Below are 21,449 nucleotides of genomic sequence, written 5' to 3'. Positions count from 1 at the left end.
GGCCAGATGTTGTATCAGAACACCATACTGACATGATATGGTATAGCAGTTAATCCTTTAATAATTTATTAGTGCACTAAGTAACACTAATAAAGCGGCTCTTACTTACTCTTAAATCAATTCTTCAGGAATTTTTAGTTAAATTCTTTAACTTTTGGTCAAATTAGAAACATTTTGATTCTGAGAATTAATCATACCCCTAAAACATTTTCTTCCTAAAATGCCGTAAAGTCAGTATCAGCAGTCACATCCATTTATGAGAAAGGATGGATCCCTTGGAGTAACTGCTGTGTGTAATTATGTCTTTGTAAAGTCATAGGAGGAAATGCTTTCAGACAACTGTTAAATAAGGTTTGGTTACAGGTTAATGTGTATATAATAACAACGCTTTATGTTATCTTCCATCCATTCTTACTAAAAGAACGTCAGCTTTATTAGGATGCAGTTATTGTTCCAGATAGGAACGGTGTGTACTAACTTTGTCTTTTGACATTTCAGGGAAATATCTGAACACCAAAGTAATCCCACCAGCATCCGTAGAGGTGACACAGAAAACCTGTTTAATGTATACCATTCAATGAGTCAGTCAATAAAAATCAAACCTGCTTCTACGGCTTTCATTCAAATCATTTCTCTTCATATTTTAGTATTTGTTTCTCCAAATTAAAACTAAAGTTGTCTTGGTTTATTTTTAATAATTTTATCAAATGTCCAAATGACTAATAGGCTGGGTAAACACAAAATGTACCTTTATGAGAGTTAAATGCATCAGAAAAATAAATATTTCTATCCCTCTGAATCCAGCCGGTGGGAATGGCTCGACTTTTCTTCAAAATAAATAAAGTTTCCTAAATCCTTACCTGGAATTTTATTAACAGCATCAAAGGAATGGTCTGTCATCCTCCGCGAGATGTTGGTCATCCAGCAGGTCTAAAATGTCAGGTGATGGAGGAGGGTGAACATTGTTGCTGTGTAGTTGGGGATGACAACTTCCTGCTGGGGGAGCTGGAGGTCTGCTAAGGCTTGTAGGAAATAAATAAAACTAACCAGGCTGATCAAACCTTCTGGTGTTGCCATGAGAGAAAAAAAACTCACTGGTGGCTCAGTTTAACCTGAACAATCAGAACAACTTACCAAACTCGTCAAATATCTCCAAAATTAATTCATTCATTCATCTTCTTCCCGTTTGTTGTGAGGAGTCGGTGCAGCTGGCCAACGCCTCCTTTTAGCTCGACTGTTCGTAGAACTTTTAAAACACGTTATTACAAAAGATGCATCATTCAGCCCACAGATGGATCCTCGCTGACGTCCACAGCTGGTTAGCTGTTAGTGGAGCTGCTAGAGCACACCAGGAGCGGCGTGGTGGCAGAAGGAAAAATGATGATCTGGGTTCATATAACTAATATTATTGTAATATAAGCAGCAAACATGAATGTTTGCCTAATGTTGTGCAGATCTCTGTATTTCTAGTTTTAAAGGATTTGTTCTCATTTCTTCAGCTTTGCTTTCTTTCTGAACGGTTTGGTATTTTTTTTTATTCTGCCTGTTTGACTCCCAACACAGATAGCAACACAGATACAGAAGACGTTTACTAGAATGATCCTACTAGTTCATCATTTCCTTATAAAAGGTAAAAAAAAAACAGATTTCTATTAAAAATGTCAGTTTACTTTATTTCCCAAATTTGTACCAGGTATAGAAATCATTATTTACCCTTTTTTTTCGGCCTGCACTAACAGCATTTGTAACCTCATCTCTACTCCGCTTTCATCTTCTCCACCTCCCTCACCCGCCTCTCCAGCTTGCCCAGGCGGTGCTCCACAGCGGAGGTCTTATCGGAGCTGGAGGTGACCAGACTCAGCAGGACACACGCCAGCACCAGGACTCCCACTCGAATGGCCGTGGTGTCCGCAGAGGCGTGCTTATCCGTCACGATCAGTCCGAAAAGCCACAGCGCTATGACCATTCTCACCACCCAGAACACCTGCTTGAAAACGCCGATCAGCAGACGGAAAAGGACGGTCAGGACCCAGTAGCCGATGAGGCCCACCAGACCCCACTGGGCGACGGCGGTCACTCCCTCCGGGGTGAAGCGTGGTAGCGTCAGCGCGACTGTGGAGGCAGGAAATCCAGTTTAAGCTACAGAACCGAGCGATGGAAATACCTGCCTGTTGGAGAGGAATAAAAACTCACACCTAAACGGGAGTGGCTGGCTGGCTGCCAGCAAGGAGAGCTGACATATTTTCACCTGCACTTATCACTTTCTTTGCAACAAACTCTATTCTGCTGCAGCTCCCAGTCAGCAAGAAGCTGAACAACCAGAGTGTGCAGACTTCCATCCGGCGGTACCCACCATCGAATCCTGTGACTCTGAGGATCTCTGTGACGTAAACGGCGATGACGTTCAGGCCGCTGGCGGCTCCTTCAGCCAAGAATCGGATCACTGTTTCAGAAAACTGAGGCGGGCAGGAAGGGAGGGAGGGAGGGAGAGGAAGGCTTGTTAAACTGTTATTCTCAACAACAATGAGGAGAGACAACATTCTGATCGTGCTGAGACAAAAACAAAGTGCGCAGGCAGCTACAGGATTGCTTTTACAACAACACCTGGAAGAAACCCACTAACCAGGGAATTCTGACAGTGTTGATAAAAAAGCTGCTGTTGGTTTAAACAGCCAGCTGTGCAGGAGCGTGACAGCTGGAAAACACTCCGCTCTGTTCATTTAGCGGCTCCTAATTAACAGCTCAAGTCCAGTGTGGTCGAGGCTGTCCCCGTAAGTCGACCTGCACCTGTTCCGTGCGACAGCTCCATATGTTAGCGCATGCATGACGCCGGAATCATTTCCAAAGCCCTGGGGAAAAAACAAGTCCATATGTGCTTTGTTCTATTTGCTGAGACACATCCGAGTGCAGAATTAGGATTTATTTTGCTTTCATACTTCTTTCTTCCTGCAACAGAGCCAAGTTCAGTAAGAGGGAGGTTTTGCATAAGAAATCCATCTTTATGCCGAGCATGGGTGCACACACCCAACGTTCTGCCAGCTGAGCCACTTATTATTTGCCTGCTGCACATAAACACCACGGATCTCCAGGAGCTCTCGGGTAAACAAAAGCTACATTCTGACATGCAAACGTCACTAATCATGCTCCTACGTTGTGCTCCAGCTACAGGTGTGATATGGGCTCAAACTGCCCCCCCCCCCCCCCCCCCCCCCAATGTTGAAAACACCCAAGTTTCTTACCGAAGCCACTGTAAGGATGTTCTCCTGACCAAGCAGTGACTCTAGAAACTGCACTGCACTCTGAGGAGGAGGAAGCCACAGCATGGGTGGAGATACAAGAGATGTGTGGATGGATGGAGAAAAAACGAGGGCAGGGAAGACGAAGGGATCAAGAGGAAGATTAACAAGTTGGAGAGAGTGGAATGTGTGTGAGAGAGTGAAGGAGAGAAGTGACAGCTGAAAATTAGTGAACACCGCACCAAACATTAGAACAGACCAGTTAGGATCTTAACCCTCCTGTTGACTCACTGAACGCTGACCCAGTCTAAAAACGACCGAGACGTTTAGTCACAAAAACAAATAAAGACCTGATGGTTAATATTCAAACGGGAAATGTGACGCTCATAAATCTGATTTATTTTAGGTCTGTGAACTCACCATCACCAAGAGCTAGTTCACACGCAGTAACAGGTCCTACATGTGGAAGTTTTTACTTACAGACTCATAATTTATCATTTAATGCATCTTCTTAATTACAGGTCCCCGAGGTAAATGAGCCAACACCTGTCAGCAGGTCAGAGTTAAACCAGGATGCAGTGATGAGCTTTATCTGATCCAAAGATCAGAGAGAACCTGCGACCACGACTAGATGAAGGTGGTTTAAAGAGTGAGAAGGCTCTTTTTTTTTTTAGCAAGTTCTGTAAAACTTAAAAAGGTCACAAGTGGGCCAAAGGCCGACAAGTTGGGGAACCACTGGAGTAGATTCTGCTTGTGGTGGTTGGAGGTCTTTCACCAGTCCAGAGAGGGAACCAATGGTGTGGTCCATTGAGGATGTGTGTGTGTGTGTGATGGGGTCCCCACTAAAAACGAATAGATCTGACAGTTGAGGAGTCTTGTGTGCATCTGCTGCAAATTCTTTGTAATCAGTGAGTTTCTAATTTAGCAAAAATAGTCAAAAAGTATTTGTGCGATTATTTATCTCACGTGGACAAACACAAAGGTGGAGTTTTAGGTCAATCAGATACAAAAAATACAAATCTTTTCTCAGATAGATTTATGAGCAGGAGACAATAGGAGGGTTAAAGATGAAAGAAAGAAGTTTAGAGTAAATCCATTTCCCGAGTGTGTGTGTGTGTGTGTGTGTGTGTGTGTGTGTGTGTGTACCTCAGCAGCTGACCGTATCACGTTGGTTCCCAGCACCGACTCTGCGTACCGCTGGACCTCCTGGCAGGTTCCGGTGATGACGGTGCGCAGGGTCACCACCGGCGGGCTCTCCTCCGTCTTGGCGGCCCGCTCGGCTTTAGCCTCGGCGCCAGAACAACCCAGAGCCACGAGGAGAAGCAGAACACGTGCAGCTAACCTAACCCTAGCCATGATAATACAGTCCGTGTCCGAACCACAGGAGGAGGAGTGCGCGCGCACACAGGTTTGAATCTGCAGAAGGGAGGAGGAAAAAATCAAAGACTTAAAAATGGCTTCTGCTGCTGCTGGGAGGAGGCGACAGAAAGCTTCTGACTGGCATCTCAGTTAGCGAGAGGATAGGAGAAAGCAGTTCCAGCTGACTCGGGTCCTCGGTGGAAAAGAGACTAAATCAGCAGGATCAAAGGAAGATCTGAGCTCTTAGCAACCCAAATCCAGAGCGGCTCCTCTTCTTAAGAGCGATCCCTCTTGAACAGCTGCTATTTTTAGTAGGTTTCCGTTAAAGGCGTCCGGGTTTATAATCAGCTGTCAGGACGAGCGGTTTCAGGCAATGCTGGAAGATCGGTGAAGGAGTTTTATTTTGCAGATTTAGAAGGAAAAAAAAACGGAAACAACGCGGCGAGGCTTCAACCGCCTATTTTAGCTGCACACACACACACGCGCGCGGCACCACGTCCGAGCTGCTTTGTCCCTGATCCTGCATCAAAACAGGCTCTGCTGCGATGGATAGGCTGCTGCTCAAGCGTCTCAACAGAGGAAAACCTTCTCGGTCACCACTCCCTTCCTTCCAGCGTTTCCAACGACCTGCTTAGGTCTGGGTGGATGTTCAGAGAGGAGAGGAGGAAGAGAGGGAGGGAGGGAAAGGGGAGGCCCTGGAGGATAAACACAGATTTGCACTCTGGGAATTGTGGTTCTGCCTAAATAGAAAATGAAATAAACGAGGAAATAAAGTTGAAACTAAAGAATTGTATTTATAAATAAATAAATATGTTGTAATTATTTATTCCCAAATTTAGGTCTTTACATTGTTTCACATTCATTTGCGTTTCTATTTTTTTTAAGTTTGCCACAGGCTGAAAATCCAACATTAAATGTAATAATCCAGAATAAAGACACATTTTTTTTCAGTCTAGTGCAGCTGAAGAGAATCAAGAGTGAAATGTTAAAGCTGCCAACAGTGGCTCATTAGGGTTACCATGGTGACAATGCACCGGTTTTCTGACTGTAAGCCTCAGGGTCACAAAATAAAAAATCCCTCATTGTGTGAAAGGAGTCGAGAGGGCGTGTCCGAGTCTGTGAGTCTAGTGTTTTGTGTAGGAATATAAAAGCTTTGAAGAGAATTTTCTGAAATGGAATTTAAACTGAAATCAATGGAAGTTTGGATGTGCACATACAGCACTGAGTGAGACGCAGCATTAGATATGACAGTGATGGATAAAGCTCGTATTCAGCAAGTTCTGAGGCAAGAGCAAAAAGACAGCAGGACAGCAGCATCAGTGTTTTAGATCACTCTAAAGGAGGCAGAGGCAGCACAGCTCTGACAGTTTAATATTGTGCATAACATCCACTACACCACAAAAACTAGATTATTAAAGAAAAACCACCAAAACTAGATTAAAGATAAAAAAAAGATTTCTATTTTAAAAAAAGAGACATTTACAATAAACATACACAGATTCATTAGATCAGCAACACTAAAAGGAATGTTATTTTTAAACTGCACTTATTTTTATTTATTAAACATGGTTTCAAAAGGCCTGATTTTCCAAATGGGAGCACACAAAAAATCACCACAAGCTGCATTCAGTGTGTGAAGAAACAATTCTTTCTGCCCCAGTAAGCGTCAGTGAACTCGTGGCTACAGGACGGAACAGGCATCAGTCATCGTAAAAGCTCTTCCATCCCTAAAATCGTCACGTGACTCCACGTCCACAGTATCGTGCCAGATGAGCAGAACAGAGGTCGTTTGCTTCAGGCCGAGTTTCTGCCACCGCCGAGCCTTTTTGTCCCAAACGGAGAGAGGCCGATGGCCGTTTTAGCCGATGTAAATGCGATGGAAGTCGTTTGCTCCAAAAGCAGCGTTGCATTTCGGGCACTTCCTCTGGCGGGTGTCGTAGCGCGTCTTGACGCACTCGAAGCAGAAGACGTGGAAGCACTTTGTCAGGACAGCGTCCTTCACACGGGAGTTGCAGCACGGACACGTTAGACGAGCCTGGGAGACGGAGAGAGAGTGAGAGGAGGGGGTGATTTGAGTCAAAATAAAGAATCACTGTTCTCGCATGAGTGACACTTAGAATAACTCATTTACTAGTTTGCGTGCCCGTGCACATGCACGGATTATACGAAGGAGCGTGGTACTGTAAACGGTGTGAGTGTTTGCTCAAGTCCCTTTTATCAGGGCTGTGCTGACAGAGCTGGGGCTGAAACTTGCCAAGAGCACAACAGCGGTGGCACGTCCATTTAGGAAGCCACTCTAGAGGGTGGTGTTGAACACACACACACACACACGCACACACACACACACGCACGCACACACACACACACACACACACACACACACACACACACACACACACACACACACACAGCAGGCTGTATATTCTGCGTTTCTTCTGCGTTTGAGAAATTCTATCATTTAAAGTAAGATGACCACATTTCCATTTCCAAAAGAAGACAGAGGGTCTGTGCTTACTGATGATGTCACACTATGTCAACGCTACACTAACCACATTGAGACCCATTTTTTCCCAGGTGTAAGAGCTAACATTAATATGAGATTATGCCAACAAAAGGGCTCTAAAACAATTCTGCTGCAGGGCACCAGGGAGGACCTGTGTGAGCTGGGCCCGACACGGGTTTCCACTCCTGGAGCCTGCTGGGGCTCTTTAAAGGTCACGACGGGCCTCTGCGCCCGACCGCGCAATCAGCTCTCCTGGCCTGCTGGGAACTAAAAACACCCCTTCACCCTCTGCTGGAGGTCAGAGCAATCAGCTCTCCTGACCCCAACACACTATGGCAACACTCCAGGCTTTGGAGAACCACGTTTCTTTTAATTATATAGGTTATAAACAATTACAGCTTTACAGATAAACGTGGAAACGTTTGATACTGTTGATTGTGCTAGTGTTTTATTACAGGTTCATTCAACATACTATTAGAATAAAGATCAACAAAAACCTAAAATCAAACTATTACGTTTTTAGAATCCTACTTTTTCTAACCAGGGTTATTATTAACAAAGAATAAATCCACAAAAATGCTCTTTAAGAGTAAAAACCATAAAAGTTTTGGTGTGTGTATCCTAATCTTCGCACAGTGAGAGACAGAAGTGTCTCATGACACCGTGGGTCAAAGTTAACAGTTTAAAGGCAGAGACTTTAATCTGACCAGTGATGCAGGCCGAGTTTACCTTGTATTCACTAATCTCTTCATTCAGGATGTCATCTCCGTTGCTGATTTTCTCAGCTGGTTTCTTGGCCTTCTCTATCTTACTCCTCAGTTTAGAGATGTCCTCCTGAAAACCAAAAACAGCCTTAAGGAAACGAACCCACAACCCTAGAAATCAGCAGTGGTGTCCTTTTCTAAAACATGTTACAGGTTTAAACTACTGAGCAGCAAATCAATACAAAAATCTTCTTCCAACATGAGAATCATTCCTCACTAACAGCTACTCTTTAGCTGAAATCTGGGTTTCCCCTTCTCTGAGGATTTGGGATCAGGCTTTGGGTCAAAACACTTGCAGAACTCCAACAATAGAGCCGTTTGTGAGCTTAGAGAAAGATTAATCTGCAGAAAGTTGGATTCTTTCACTTATTACATATAAAAGCACTAAATTAACAACAATGGACATGGTCAACAGTTGTTGGAGACATTTTGCCACAATTTCATCCCAAAGGTTGGGGGAAAAAAATGCAGATTAATTACAACAGATATTTCTATGGCACCTTCTTAGGGTTCTACAACCCCCCAAGACGCTTTACAACACAATCAGTCATACACACACACTCACATGCTGGTGGGGTTGAGCTACGGTGTAGCCACAGCTGCCCTGGGGCGCGGCCTGCCATACACAGGCACCAGACGCCGGTCCCTCCAACCACCACCAGCAGTCAAAGTGGGTTTAGTGTCTTGCCAAAGGGCACAACAGCAGCATTCTCTGGCGGAAGACGGGATTGAACCTGCAACCTTCCGATTACTAGACAACTTCATTCTATCTCCTGAGCTACAGCGAGTCTGTTTCCTGGTGAACAGCAGTGATGTGATGTTCAGGATGTAATTTCAGTGGATAAGCCAGAGCAGTGGTTCCTAACCTGGGGTCCCGACCCCCACAAGGGGGCGCCAAAGCCTCTCAGTGGGTCGCCAGGACCTCTCCACTTTAAGGGGTTAAAACTTCATTTATTACTTGTTTATAGCCTGCATTTTGCTCACATTTTTTTCCATGAGTGAAAAGTTTACTGATATTTAGACAGGAAATAATTAGTACAGAAAAAGTAACACACTTTTAAGAACATTTTGCTCAGCTCACTGTTTTTTTCAAGTGTCAAAAGTTCATTAAAGATAGGCCTGGTTGATTAATCACAGCTTTTACAGTAAATAATCTAGTATAAACAGTAATATACACATTTAAGTACATTTTGCTCAGTGTATTTTTTGTGTCAAATGTTTATTGAAAGGAATGATCGATTTATCAGTGTTTACAAGAAACAATGTGTTCAGAGAATTAATACAAACTGTCAAGCACATTATGCTCTGTTTGGTTTTGTTAATGACTTTGTTCTGTACTGGAGCCTACTATTACTGTTATCTATTGAATCAAAGCATATTAAAATGTGCTTGAACAATTTTATCATTTCTTAATAATGTTTGTACTGGAAGAGAGAATGGGAGGGGGTCGTCAAAAATTTGACTGGTAAAAAACGGGGTCCTTTGGGAAAAAGGTTGGAAACCACTGATCTAGAGGCCGGTAACTCTAATACGACCGCTGTTTTCAGTACGAGTACTAATACTCAGATTAAACTCCTGTGTTACTATTTTTATAATTTTCCACACATATTTTCCTTCTTCTGGAGTCTCGGTGAGCAGCATCAGCATGAGGCCAGCTCACGTGCTCCAAACAGGAAGCAACATAAACGTGAACGACGAAGAGCGGAGAGAGATGCACGCTTGGTTGTTCTCTGTGCTGGTGGGAAAATGTTCTCTAGCTTCAGGAACACTACGTTCAACGTCATGAATAAAAAACTAGAGCCGTAGCACGGCTGTCGTTGTTTTACCTTTCCCCTTTTAGGAAATCATTTCTAGGTCCAGTTCAAATGTCTGGAGACTCATTGTTTATAGCAGGGATTCCCAAAGTGGGGTGCGCGCATCCCTGGGGGTGCGCGAGCTGCCGCTAGGAGGTGCGCGAGGTGAAAAGTGTAATGGCTGCGGAGCTCAGAGAAGTCTGTCAAATGTCACCATTAGCGTAGCCAGAAACTCATTTGTGGGTGGGCCTAAGAAAATGTAAGTGGGCGCAATAAATGTAATTGAAAACAAGTATATTTTGCTTGTGTGTGTGTGTGTGTCCTCCGCACATGCCCTAGCTCAGGGGTCGGCAATCCGCGGCTCTTCCATCCATCTGATGGAATGGATGTTTAAATAAAATGCTTTATATTTTACTGCATTAATTTTACATCTGTAAGCCAATTCTAAATGTAAAGATTGTCTGCGTAAACCTGAACAGGTCCAACCCGGTCTTACTGTGAGACCGGGTTGACGAGTCACGCTTGTGCGTAATCATAGGCGCTTTCTGAGCTGAAGAGGATGTGAGATTCTGGGACTCTCCTCAGACGCCACATTGGAGACAGGAACAAGCACAATTCAGCCAAAGTTTCTTCATCAGAGAACATTTTCTAAGTGACAAGTCTCTCTGAGAGACAGGGTTTGGAAAACTCTCGCTTCAGTGGAAGGAATCTTCCCGCATGCGCTCTGGTTCTGCAACGCGCTCCAAGCCCCTCTCCACAACTTCAGCTCGCTGTGCACCTTATGTACGCGCTGACTGAGCAGTGTCCAGCTCAGATGTTCAGAAGGAAATCTTTTCTTGAGTGATTTAGCTACATCTGCGATTTGCGAAACGAATAAAGTGTCAGTTCGTCTGCATGCGTCGGGGTAATTCTTTCTATTCTTTCTCCGTCAAAATAAATGGGCAAATACAGGAACTGTCTGGTCAACACAAGCCCTGCTTTTAACTGTTCTGTTTTCTTGTGAAAATTGTTACAAATTAAACTTGAGTAACACCAGAGCCAGGCGCACTGCGCCGTTATCTCCGTCACTGTAAATGAGGGAAAAACAAAATGATCGGATCCTTTTCTGACCTTCCCCACCTACAAAGTTTAATTACAACAATCAAACGTGACGGAGCCTTGATTTGTATTCTGAACAGTCTAAACATGTTTTAAAAAGAAACGTATGACAAAAGTGGCACCTGCTCAGTAAAACCACCAACAGGGTGAAAAATATCAAAATGTTGTAGGCAGAGACGGGCTACAACTTCTGGATCATCTTTATATAAATCGTTTTATTGATTATAGTCTTATGAAAGATAACTTTGACGTACACGAGCGACCGGTACCGGCTGATGTCACCTGTTGTGAGCAGCGCTCTGCTGTCTGAGGGTAGGCCCCGCCCACAATGCCGCGGCTGCTGCGGTGTTTTCTTTACTGTGGGAAACGGGTAATAATGGATCTTTGATGGGAACAGGTTGCCGACCCCTGGTTTAGCGTGACGTCAGGTATATATATATATTTATACACACATATATATATATATATACACATATATGTGTATATATATATATATATACACACATATATGTGTATATATATATACACACATATATGTGTATATATATACACACACACACATATATATATATATATATATATATATATATATATATATACACACACACACACACATATATATATATATATACACATATATGTGTATATATATATATATATATATATATATATACACATATATGACATAGAAGGGGGTGCGCGGCTCAATAAGTTTGGGAACCACTGGTTTAAGGTAAAGTAAGATTTGGCAAAACCAGTAAAAGATGCTGCTGTTTATTACAAAGACTCAGTGTAAGTATGTACCACCGTGTTACAGTAAGGGTGGTCCTATGGCAGTAAAATACAAGAGTAATAGAGTTATGTAGTAATAGAATACATTTATAGTCTATGCATAATGTGCCTAATGGAAATAAACCACTTATAATGAGAGTAATGATAATTTATTAGTACTCTGCATCAGGAAGTACCCAAATGCTAGTTCTCATACTCTGAGATAATGGGTGCATCCCCGCTGACACCTGCAGGCCGTTCTTACCTGAGCTCGCCGGGCATTGAAGGACTCCTTTTCCCTGGAGATGCTGTTCTCAACCACCTCCTCTCTGACCAGTTTGAGCTTCTGCTGGACCTGCTCCAGCTGAGCCCGTAGCTCTTCTGACAGCAGCGCCGACTCCTGAGCCTGGAGGACAGAGCGCCTCACGGTCAGTAATTCTGTTGAACCCCTACACCCAGGTGTTTGCGACTCACCCCTAAACGTCTCGACGGTTTAAACGAACCTTGCGTTTGTTCATGTCTAAAGCTTGCGTTCGAAGCGTCAGCTCTCTCTCTGCAGTGCTGATGGTGCCCTGCAGGAGGCGCTCCTTCTCCTCCAGCTTCCTCACAACCTGCAGCTGTGCGTCCACCTGGAGGGTGCAGCCCCACAAACGCCGTGGAACAGAAATAAAATCACAAAACGGTTTTAACACAAGCAGCAGCAGGAAAACGGTGCATGGAGGTTGCTGCAGCTGTGGAAAAGTTTGACTGTTTGATTATTGATTTTCACTGAAGGTGCTTTAGGATGTCTCACCTGAGTTTTTAAGGTGAGGAGCTGATCAGCCAGCTCCTCCTTCTCCTCTTTCAGAAGCTTGTGGATCTGGTTGGACTTGATCCGCTCGCTCATCAGCTTAAAGTTGGCATCGTCTTTTTCCCGCAGCTGCTGCATGAGACGAATGTTCTGTTCCTGCATGTCCTCAAAAGCCTGGCCCGTCACGTCCATCTCGCTCAGCAGGGCGTCCTCTTCCTGCACGGAGGCGCGAGCGTTACGGAGCAAACCCTAACCCGGTTAGAGGAATTAAAGGCAACAGCTCACAGACCTGTTTGGCTATGGACAGCTTCTTGTTGAGGATGTCTATCTGCTCCTCCACAGAGCGAATCTTCCGTAGAGCCTCTTCATCGGCCATTTTCTTGCCCTCCCTCCTCTCCCTCTCCTCCAGCTCCCGCAGCCTCTGTCGCAGCTCCTCAGCCTGAGAACAGGAGAATTATTAAGATTAAATCACCTAAAACAAAGGTTAAACCCAGATGGTTTGTTATGGTTCACCTCTGACTTGGTCTTCTTCTCTGCAGCCATGAGCTGAACTTTGTCCCGCTGCTCCTTCGGTGCTGACCGGTACATGTCCAGCAGCAGCTTCATCTCCCTCTGGGACTCCTGGGCTTTCCTGCTCAGATCCGATGACCGTTAATATTTCTCAATACTTTCCTCTACAGAACTAAACTTCACCGCCTGAATAATTACTACAACGTGAATCTCAAACACACTTGAGTTCTGCTCGGACGATTTTCAGCTGCTCCACTTCCTTCCTCTTTGACCCTCCGACCACAGCCAGCCGATCCCCGCTGACCTCCTCCGGTTGGCTGCTGCTCCCCGGCTTCTCCTTCTCCTCCTTCATGACGATGCTGCTGCTGCTGCTCCGGGTGGGCCTCTCTCTGTTCTTTTCCTTCTCTTTCTCTCGCTCCCGTTCCTTCTCTTCTTTCTTTACAATCACCTCTTTCTTTTCCTCCTTCTCTTTTTTCTCCTCTTCCTCCTTCACGTTCACCTCTGGTTCTACGCCAGACTCCATTTTGACCAAAGCACCTTCAGAAAAAACGACGACAAAAAGGGAAACGATAAAATCCTTTAGATGTTTTCCGTATCAAAGCTTTGAGCGTGTTAAAGTAAATGTTAGTTACTGGTGCCGCCGGGCGCCGAGTCATTGTCCAGTTCTGTCTTCACGGCAGGTTCCGCAGAAACAGCCGCGGTTGACGGAGAGGTCGTCTCCTCCTTCACATCCATCTCTGTGCTGGACTGTGATTGGAGGATGGCGCTTCCCTTTGAAGCACGAAGCTGCACACAAAACAGATGTGTTAGAGGGAATTTTGCTTCTCTTCTACCATCAGACAACTTTTTACTAGGGCGGTCAATCAACAAATAATTTTAATCACGATTAATTGCAAGAGTTTCATAGTTAACTTGTGACTGATCTCAGAGCGTGATCTGCGGCTCTCGCTGGAGCGGTTCGCAGCCGAGTGCGAAGCAGCTGGGATGAGAATCGGCTCCTCTAACCTCGAGACCATGCTCTCTGAGAGACATAGTCCCTTCAACGTGTCCTGGGTCTTCCTTTAGGTTTGTGTTTATCAGCTGGTCAGAGAACAATTTAGGATTGGGTCAGGGTTAGGGTGGGGAGAGGGAAGTCTGGACCCCCCAGCTTAGGCTGCTGCCCTCATGACCCGACCCTGGGTAAGCGGCCGAAAATGGACGGATTAAAAAGTACCTTAACATATTTATCACGTGTCTACTGCTCCTATAGGCTACATGAGCAGATAGATATACTTCCTTCATGCGAACGTATGTTTCTTGTTGCAAAGATTCAAAACCATGACATATATAGTCCAGAATGTTCCACAAAAATGTTCTCCTTATTGCTAACAGTTAGCTTCTACTAGTCGAGACGTTCTCTGCAGTTTCCTGGGCGCTAAACCAACAACAGCCTTCCTCATCGTGAGTCATGATGGGCGAGTCCATGAATGTTCAGTGACGGTGTGATGTAGATCTGTCAGGCTTTTCTAATCCTAGCGTTTCACCGTCTGTTTTCATTCACAAGATAAAGCAGGAGACAGGTGTGGGAGACTATTTCCATGTTCAGCCTGCATGAAAAACTGATTATCTTCAAAAATAATAATAATAATAATAAAAATGGTTTCTTCTTTTTTTTTATAATTAATGTTTTTATTATTTTAAGATTTTTTATAACGTACAAGAACATACAAAAACAAAAAAAAACACACAGGCCTGTGCCCCCCTTCTTTTCCAGGGTACCAACGATTCTAAGAGTTTCGGGTTCAGCTATTACAGCTACATAGACCAGTAGCCATACTTAATTCGGGGTCAGTTAGGAATCCAAATCCAGGCAGTGAGGCATTAGATTTCAAAGTTTTATGTAACATTTTTCTATGTTCCCCAAAAGCTGTTCCAGTCTGTGTGCTTGTCCCCTTTCAGGTTGCTGAGCATGGCCTCATAAGCAGCTGTTTCCGCCATCGCCGCAATCCATTCACCAATCCCAGGGCACACTTTAGTCTTCCAATGTCTTAATAAAAAATGGTTTCTCAGTGAAGGACCTCTTTCAGAAATATTTATTTATCATTCCAAGGGCTGGGCATCGAGCATCGATTAGAACCGGGACAAAGTTTCAGTTTTTCCCAGAATCGTTCAATTTTTTTTTGTTCCGATTCCTAGTTTTTATACCAGGTCCACCGACCAGAAGAAAAATACGCCGAATACAAATAAGAAGAATCTGCCGGAAGTGGCATGGATAATGTGTGGAGGCTTCACTTTAGAGAGTTCATAGATCAATCATCAATCGGAACTGGAATCTTTCAAATTCAGACTGTGTCCGACCCTAATTACTCCCTCTTTTAGTTTTTCACATTTTTTTTATGGAAAAGTTTTATATGAAAAATTCAACAAAGAGGCAAAAGAAAGTGCAACAAATATTAAATGCATAATTATGTAATTCTTCAGTGATTTTACTAAATTTGGTTCTGCATGACCTTCACTGGCATCTTTGATCCAAATCTTGGACCTTGAGGGCAATGGGAGGGGGTCACCATTGTGGTACCTACAGCTGCGTGCACGGTTTGGTTGACAGCTCACACACAAGCTCACACACACGCTCCTGTATGTGCGAATGTTATTTTGCTAAATCCAGGGTTTCCCTTACATAGGCGTAGCCGTGGTGGTGAAATCCCACTGCCACGCCTACAAGATCCCAAGTTTTTTTGTTTTTTTTTGCGCTGTTTCCCGAAGAAGCAGCGGGAACTACTATGTTGTCGCTTGTGATCACAGCCGGTGTCGGTACAGTATCTGCTCGGGTGCAAGATCAGCTCGGGGTCCTTCGGCTGCCGATGACGTCAAAGAACGGCAAACCCACTCGGACAAAATACACTACACATCTATACTGTTGGAAAGAATTTAGCAGTTTCGTTATTAAAATAATGCTTCTTAAGACGTAAGTTTGTGTTTATAATGGTATTTGTAAAATAAAACACTATATTTTATTTATAATGTTGAACTCCTCTTTGAGCACATCCCTTGAAGGATCATAAGTATTAGCAACACCTGTGAAATTGTATTTGCAGGAACGAAGTGTGTCCCGTTTATTGAAGTATTTTGTGTTAAGAGTTTTTGACGTCTTGTCCATGAGTAGTTCAGTTACGCTCATAGCTGCTAGCCAAAACTCTGGAGTTAAAAGTTTTCTGGCTTTACTAAAATACCTGTCTGTACTTATTTGATTGATGGTAGTTTTACTTTCTATTAGACTCCAAATGTAATCATTTGGCACGTTTCTAATTCATAATTTGTAAGAATGTAATCAGTGATATTAGCATTAGCATTCCTATGGGTTTTTCCACGTATATTAGCATTGCGCTAACCACTCGCTGCCAAATTGCAGCCTTTGCGATTAGAAAATCTCCTTTTGTCACATCGCAATTTAATTGCATATGCAGTAATCGTTCAGCCCTAATATACATGCAGCTCTACGCTAAAAGTGTATTTTCAAAGAGGTAATGATGGATTTCTTTGTAAAAGTTGTCCATCTTTCCAACAGAAAGATTTGCCTGGACCAACGTAACGTGATAACAACGTAACGTGATTACGTAATTCCGTAAGGTCCATGTTCAGCCAATCAACTACTTTGACGTCATCGGCAGCCGACGGACCCCGAGCCGATCTTGCACCCGAGCAGATCTTGTACCGACACCGGCCCCACCGCCACAGCTGGAAAAATTCCTAAGGGAAACACTGAAATCATATTACAGAAATGTATTCTTACGATGTATTTTTCCACCCACGGGTTCACAACTTCTTCTCTCGTATCTCGTATCGTGATTAATGGATACACGCAGAATGCACGTTCGCAGGTTTTAAAGCTGTGTTTAGAGCAAGAGAGCGATAGACTTCCAAAGGACAAAATAAAGAAGTGTTAACGCTCAATAGAGTAGTCATCGGAGTTAATGAACGTGTTAAACGACGAGAAGATTACACTTTTTCAGCCCAAATACAAGCAGTAGCATATATTTATGATGATGACCCTTCCCTCGTTCACTGTGACGTACCTGGTTGAGCTCAGATTGAGCCTCTCGTAGTCTCAGCTTGTACTTCACCACCTCCCCCTTCAGCTGCTGGTTGTGTGTTTGCAGCGTGCTGATCAGGTGACGCATCTCTCTGTTGATGGGACCTAGGAGGGGGCGGGGGGGAGTTAGACAATATAGATCAAGGAAGGACTTTATTTGATCAGAAACGCCAGTTACCTGCTTGCTCATTGGCTGCGAGAGTCTGTTCAAACTCGATGCGCAGCATCTCGTACTCCTTCTTCACCTGAGCCAGTGTGTCCTCCAGCTGAAACACCTCGGTGCGTACTTTCCTCTGCAGAGCCACCTCATCGTTCTGCACTCAGGCGAGATGAAAATAAGCAAGAGACGAAAACACACAATCCCACACCGACCACACACACACACACACACACACACACACACACACACACACACACACACACACACACACACCTCCATGTGGTCCAGCTGCCGAAGCCGTGCCGTCCGGGTGGTGTTGAGGCGAGCGCGTGTCTCATCTAACTGAGCTTTGAGGATCAGGGACTCGTTGTAAAGCACAGAGAACTGGGACTGAAGGCAGCGATACTCTGAGGTCTCTTTAACGAAACCTTCAGCTCGACTCAGCAGCTCCGTCTGCAAGTTGAGAAAGTTAGACAAGAAAAAAAAAGTCATTTTTCTGTCCCTCCATTGAAAAAATTGACTAATTTTGCAATTTTTTTCTGTGGACGAGTAAATTGAGCCAGGAATATTTTGGGGCAGAAATGTTAATTTGCACTCATATACTGTAGCCTCTCTGAGTTTATGATAATATGGCTGAATATTTGGGATCGTGGAGCTGACGTAACACTGGTACCTTCATGTTGTTGTTCTCCTGTTGGACATTTTGCAGGTCCTGCTGCAGCTTCTGCAGCTCAACAGAGCGATTTTCTGCCAGCTCCGTGTTCTCCTCCAGCTCACTGTTCATGTCCTCAAACTAGTTTCAAAATAAAAGTTGAAACAAAACCATAAAACCTACAGAACACCCCTAAAATAATTCCTAATGACAAAAATAACAGCAAAAGAAAGTGTACCTTTCTCTTGTTAATAGTGATGGTTCCACACACACTGCTGGCCTCTCCACACACCTTATAGCCTTTACTGTTCACCTGGAGAACACGGGTGGTGTTACAGTCACTTCCACAGGCACATCGTGCTGCCATGACAGTTATTAGCATCGCTCTCACCCTCTCCAGGACCTCGCTCAGGTGTGCGTTCAGTCTGTTCTCTCGGCGACGGATCTTCTCCATGTCCCACTGGAGCTCCTCGATCCGAACCTGAAGCTCGCCGACGCGCTGATCCGCTTTGTTCGCTGCCCGACCCAGAGACCGCGACTGCAGAGAGGACCAGAGCTCACAGGATCTTAACGCTCTCTAAACAACTGCTTTGTATAAAAAATATAAATGACTAGATATTCGTTTTTAAATAAAGGAACAAGCAAAAACAATTTGATATTCATGTTAAAAGAGATCCTTAGAGTTTACTGACATTCTATTGTAATAACAGACTACATAAGTCCTGATTGGGGTTTATTTGACCGATTCTGGCTCGAGATAACTTTCTAAGAAAGGAACTATGATTTACCTCGCTGGTCATGTGACTGTGTTTCTGCTTCAGGTCTTCAGTCAGCTGTTGCAGCAGCTCGTTTTCACGTGTCAGGAGGGAATTCAGTTTGGAGGTGACCTGCTTCAAACTCCCATCTGCAAATCAATCCGTAAAAAGCACAAACTGGTTGACATTTTTCTCCAGGGCAACATTTATTTATAATCACAGCTTTCTAAATCTCACAGGTTATTTATTTTTCCTCACCATCTCCAGAGTCCAGCTCTGCCTTGAGCTGGTCCACGCTGCTCTTCAGATGTTTGTAGATCTCCACAACATGACTGGCCTGCTTCTGGCTCTTCTCCACTCTCTCCTGGAGCTCTGCCTCCATCTCCTCACTGGTGCTGCTCGCCAGTGTGGCCAGGAAGGAGTTGGAGGTCTCTCCTTGATGACCTGAGCGACATACAATTTTTATTAAGGTTCTGCTTTTTTAAAAATATCATTATGATGTTCAGATTTCAGGTCTCATTACCTCGGTCTTTGGCCCTCTCCTGGTTGGAGTCTCCATCAGGTTCTGGGGTTTCTGGCTTCAGGCTCCGACCCTCACCTGAGGGTGATTTCTCTGGTTCGCCGTTTGCTCCATCATAGCGCCTGACGGAGAGCCGAATATTGTCATCAAACTGGAAAAAAAATTAGCATAATGTCACACTTGGACTCTAAGGACAAATAATCCAGGATACTTTCTTCTACTTCTTCACCTGGTTCCAGTATCTGTTAAGGATGAGCAGACTGGCATCATCAGTGGCCTGCCGGGTCTCCAGTCTCTCAATTCGCTCTCGCAGCTCATCCTCAATCACCTTCAAACAAACCAAGAGTAAATGTCACAGTTCTGCTGGAGAATCCTGTGTTTGGGTGTTGATCTGAAATAAAGATTAGAAATTCACCTGTCTTTGATCTAGAGCTTCACCTAACTTGCGGTTCTTTGCTTGGAGAGCCTTGATGTCTTGTTCTTCCTGGAAGAACATTACTCGTGTGTCCATAAAACCAATACATGTTAGATTAGTAATCTGCAGTAGTGAGACTCACGGAGTTGGACACTCCTCCCAGTTTGATGACCGTTTCCACCGCTGTGCTACCACCGGCCGCGGCGCTGACACCGGGACCTCCGTCCTCTCCTTCGCGCTCCCTCCGCTTCTCAGGCGGGGCTCCGGAGAACGACGATCCGCAGGGGTCAGCGGGACGTTTCTGCCCCGACATCCTCCTAAAAAGATAAAATAGTATATTGTAGATCAGATTTAGGGGATTAATTTAAAGTATGTATTTCGACTGCAACGATCTAATATAGTAAGCGTTCTCAAATAAATGAACAAATATGACCAGTTTTAACATTTTAAAGACTGAAGTAGCGAAATCAGTAATTAAGCTAACGTTGGCCATCTGCTAAAGCTAGCCGAAAATCTGACCAGCTTTAATCCTGAACCAACAGACTAATGCGACCACATCGTTGTGGACCTGCGTCGACAACGCCTAGCTGAAATCTTACCAATTTTAAATGTAAGAGTTATTAACTAAATGTGTCAGTAAATGTTGATGTTGCGGCTTCTTGCCTAACGGAAACGGAAGTGGCAACGGTTTCCAGAGGACCCGCTTTAGCACGCGCTCTGACGCAAAAGCACCACCTGCTGTATCGGAGTGTGAAACACTCTGCAGCATTTTACGATTTAATGCTTATAAACTGATCAGAAAAGATGGTCAAGAATCATCAGATGATTTATTTGCATCTGAAACACAGATTTCAAGCATCAACACCCATTATAATGCTATAATGTGTATTTAACCCTGGCTGAGGACAACATACACACATCTAAAAAAGATATTTAAACTACACAATTTTTAATTCTGAAATAACCTTGCTATAGAATATTTTAAATTGTTTGTTTGCCTCATCATCAGCCATTTGAAGGCTGACCCTCAAATGGCAAACAAGCTATTGCACAGTAGATGACGCAGACTGTTTATTTTTGAAAGCAACTCAGAGAATATTTGTTAACTCATTATCTAATTTATCTAGCTTTGTTATTTGGTAATTTCAGAGTTTAACCAAAGTCCAGGACTCATCTGCATGATAAGGCCGCCACATACAAACCACATCACCTTGGAAGATTTGTTTTCTCCCACAATGTCTAAAATACTTCCGCTGCTATAGTCGCAACATATTTTATCTTCTCTAGAATTAAAAATAAATACTAAGGCCAAAGGATAGTTGTAATAAACTTGGAAGATTTCCATCCATAATCTCAGGAATGTTGTCTTATGGACCTTACTCCTCTTTTGTTTGCTGCCAGCTGCAGGGAAGATAGATGTACAGCTTGTAGGATTTTGCCTCATTGTACTGACTAAAATATCCAAACCAAAAATTGTCCCACGCAAGTTTTATAATAACCAACTCACTGACTTGTTGTAGCAAGCAGCCCTTTTCAGAGGACAACCATTGTGTGCTTGACTCACTTTCAAAAGGTGGTGCAAAAATAAAGGCACGCACAAAGACTGAACTCTGGTCTGCAATATTAAAAATGACATTGGACAAGGTGCAGAGTCCGGGTTGTGTAAATGCTGTCTTGTCGTTATTTGCAAGATACAAATCAAGCCCAACCCGTAGGGTCCAAGACCTAATATCTGCTGTCATATGCTGAGTACGTGGGGTGCAACAAAGCTCAGTTTTACTAAACTATGTTTATGCATGATGGGTTTAGTTTCACACACAATAAGAAAAAAAAATAGATTGGATGCAAGGAGAGGCAAAAAGCTCAGGAGCTTATATGAAGGTTTGATCTAAGAAACTTTAAAGTTGATTTGAAAATGCATTTAAAATATAAGCATTAAACAACATTAAAAACACAAAATACAATAATGCATAAACAACACACTCACCATATGAAAATAATAACTGTGTCAAGATTAGAAAAAAGTGATTTAGTTAAAAATAAACAAATTA

At 43.7% G+C, this 21,449-nt stretch overlaps 2 protein-coding genes across 3 annotated transcripts; both read right to left on the bottom strand.

The window, feature by feature from the left end:
• Positions 1-1,646: 1,646 nt before the first annotated feature.
• On the bottom strand, positions 1,647-5,228 carry LOC107375602 (voltage-gated monoatomic cation channel TMEM109). Of its 2 annotated transcripts, XM_015944200.3 has the most exons (4): positions 4,383-5,228; positions 3,240-3,299; positions 2,354-2,456; positions 1,647-2,112 (listed from the first exon to the last, which is right to left on the bottom strand). In XM_015944200.3, the coding sequence occupies exons 1-4, from the start codon at positions 4,590-4,592 to the stop codon at positions 1,757-1,759; spliced, it is 729 nt and encodes a 242-aa protein (XP_015799686.3). In that variant the 5' UTR covers positions 4,593-5,228; the 3' UTR covers positions 1,647-1,756. The 2 variants fall into 2 exon arrangements, with proteins under 2 accessions (XP_015799686.3, XP_015799695.1); XM_015944209.3 differs by lacking the exon at positions 3,240-3,299.
• Positions 5,229-5,911: 683 nt separating this feature from the next.
• On the bottom strand, positions 5,912-20,114 carry rnf20 (ring finger protein 20, E3 ubiquitin protein ligase). The gene is made up of 22 exons (XM_015944187.3): positions 19,998-20,114; positions 19,541-19,715; positions 19,399-19,467; positions 19,213-19,311; positions 18,987-19,134; positions 18,722-18,907; positions 18,497-18,612; positions 18,100-18,246; positions 17,947-18,021; positions 17,730-17,849; positions 17,330-17,509; positions 17,075-17,210; positions 16,880-17,001; positions 13,457-13,610; positions 13,046-13,361; positions 12,828-12,945; positions 12,604-12,753; positions 12,318-12,530; positions 12,028-12,153; positions 11,790-11,930; positions 7,828-7,932; positions 5,912-6,630 (listed from the first exon to the last, which is right to left on the bottom strand). The coding sequence occupies exons 2-22, from the start codon at positions 19,709-19,711 to the stop codon at positions 6,454-6,456; spliced, it is 3,069 nt and encodes a 1,022-aa protein (XP_015799673.1). The 5' UTR covers positions 19,712-19,715; positions 19,998-20,114; the 3' UTR covers positions 5,912-6,453.
• Between the last annotated feature and the right edge of the window lie 1,335 nt (positions 20,115-21,449).

The sequence above is a fragment of the Nothobranchius furzeri genome, chromosome 1 (genome assembly GCF_043380555.1).
Source record: "Nothobranchius furzeri strain GRZ-AD chromosome 1, NfurGRZ-RIMD1, whole genome shotgun sequence".
NCBI lineage: Eukaryota > Metazoa > Chordata > Actinopteri > Cyprinodontiformes > Nothobranchiidae > Nothobranchius > Nothobranchius furzeri.
This window is presented reverse-complemented; position numbering and strand designations above follow the sequence as displayed.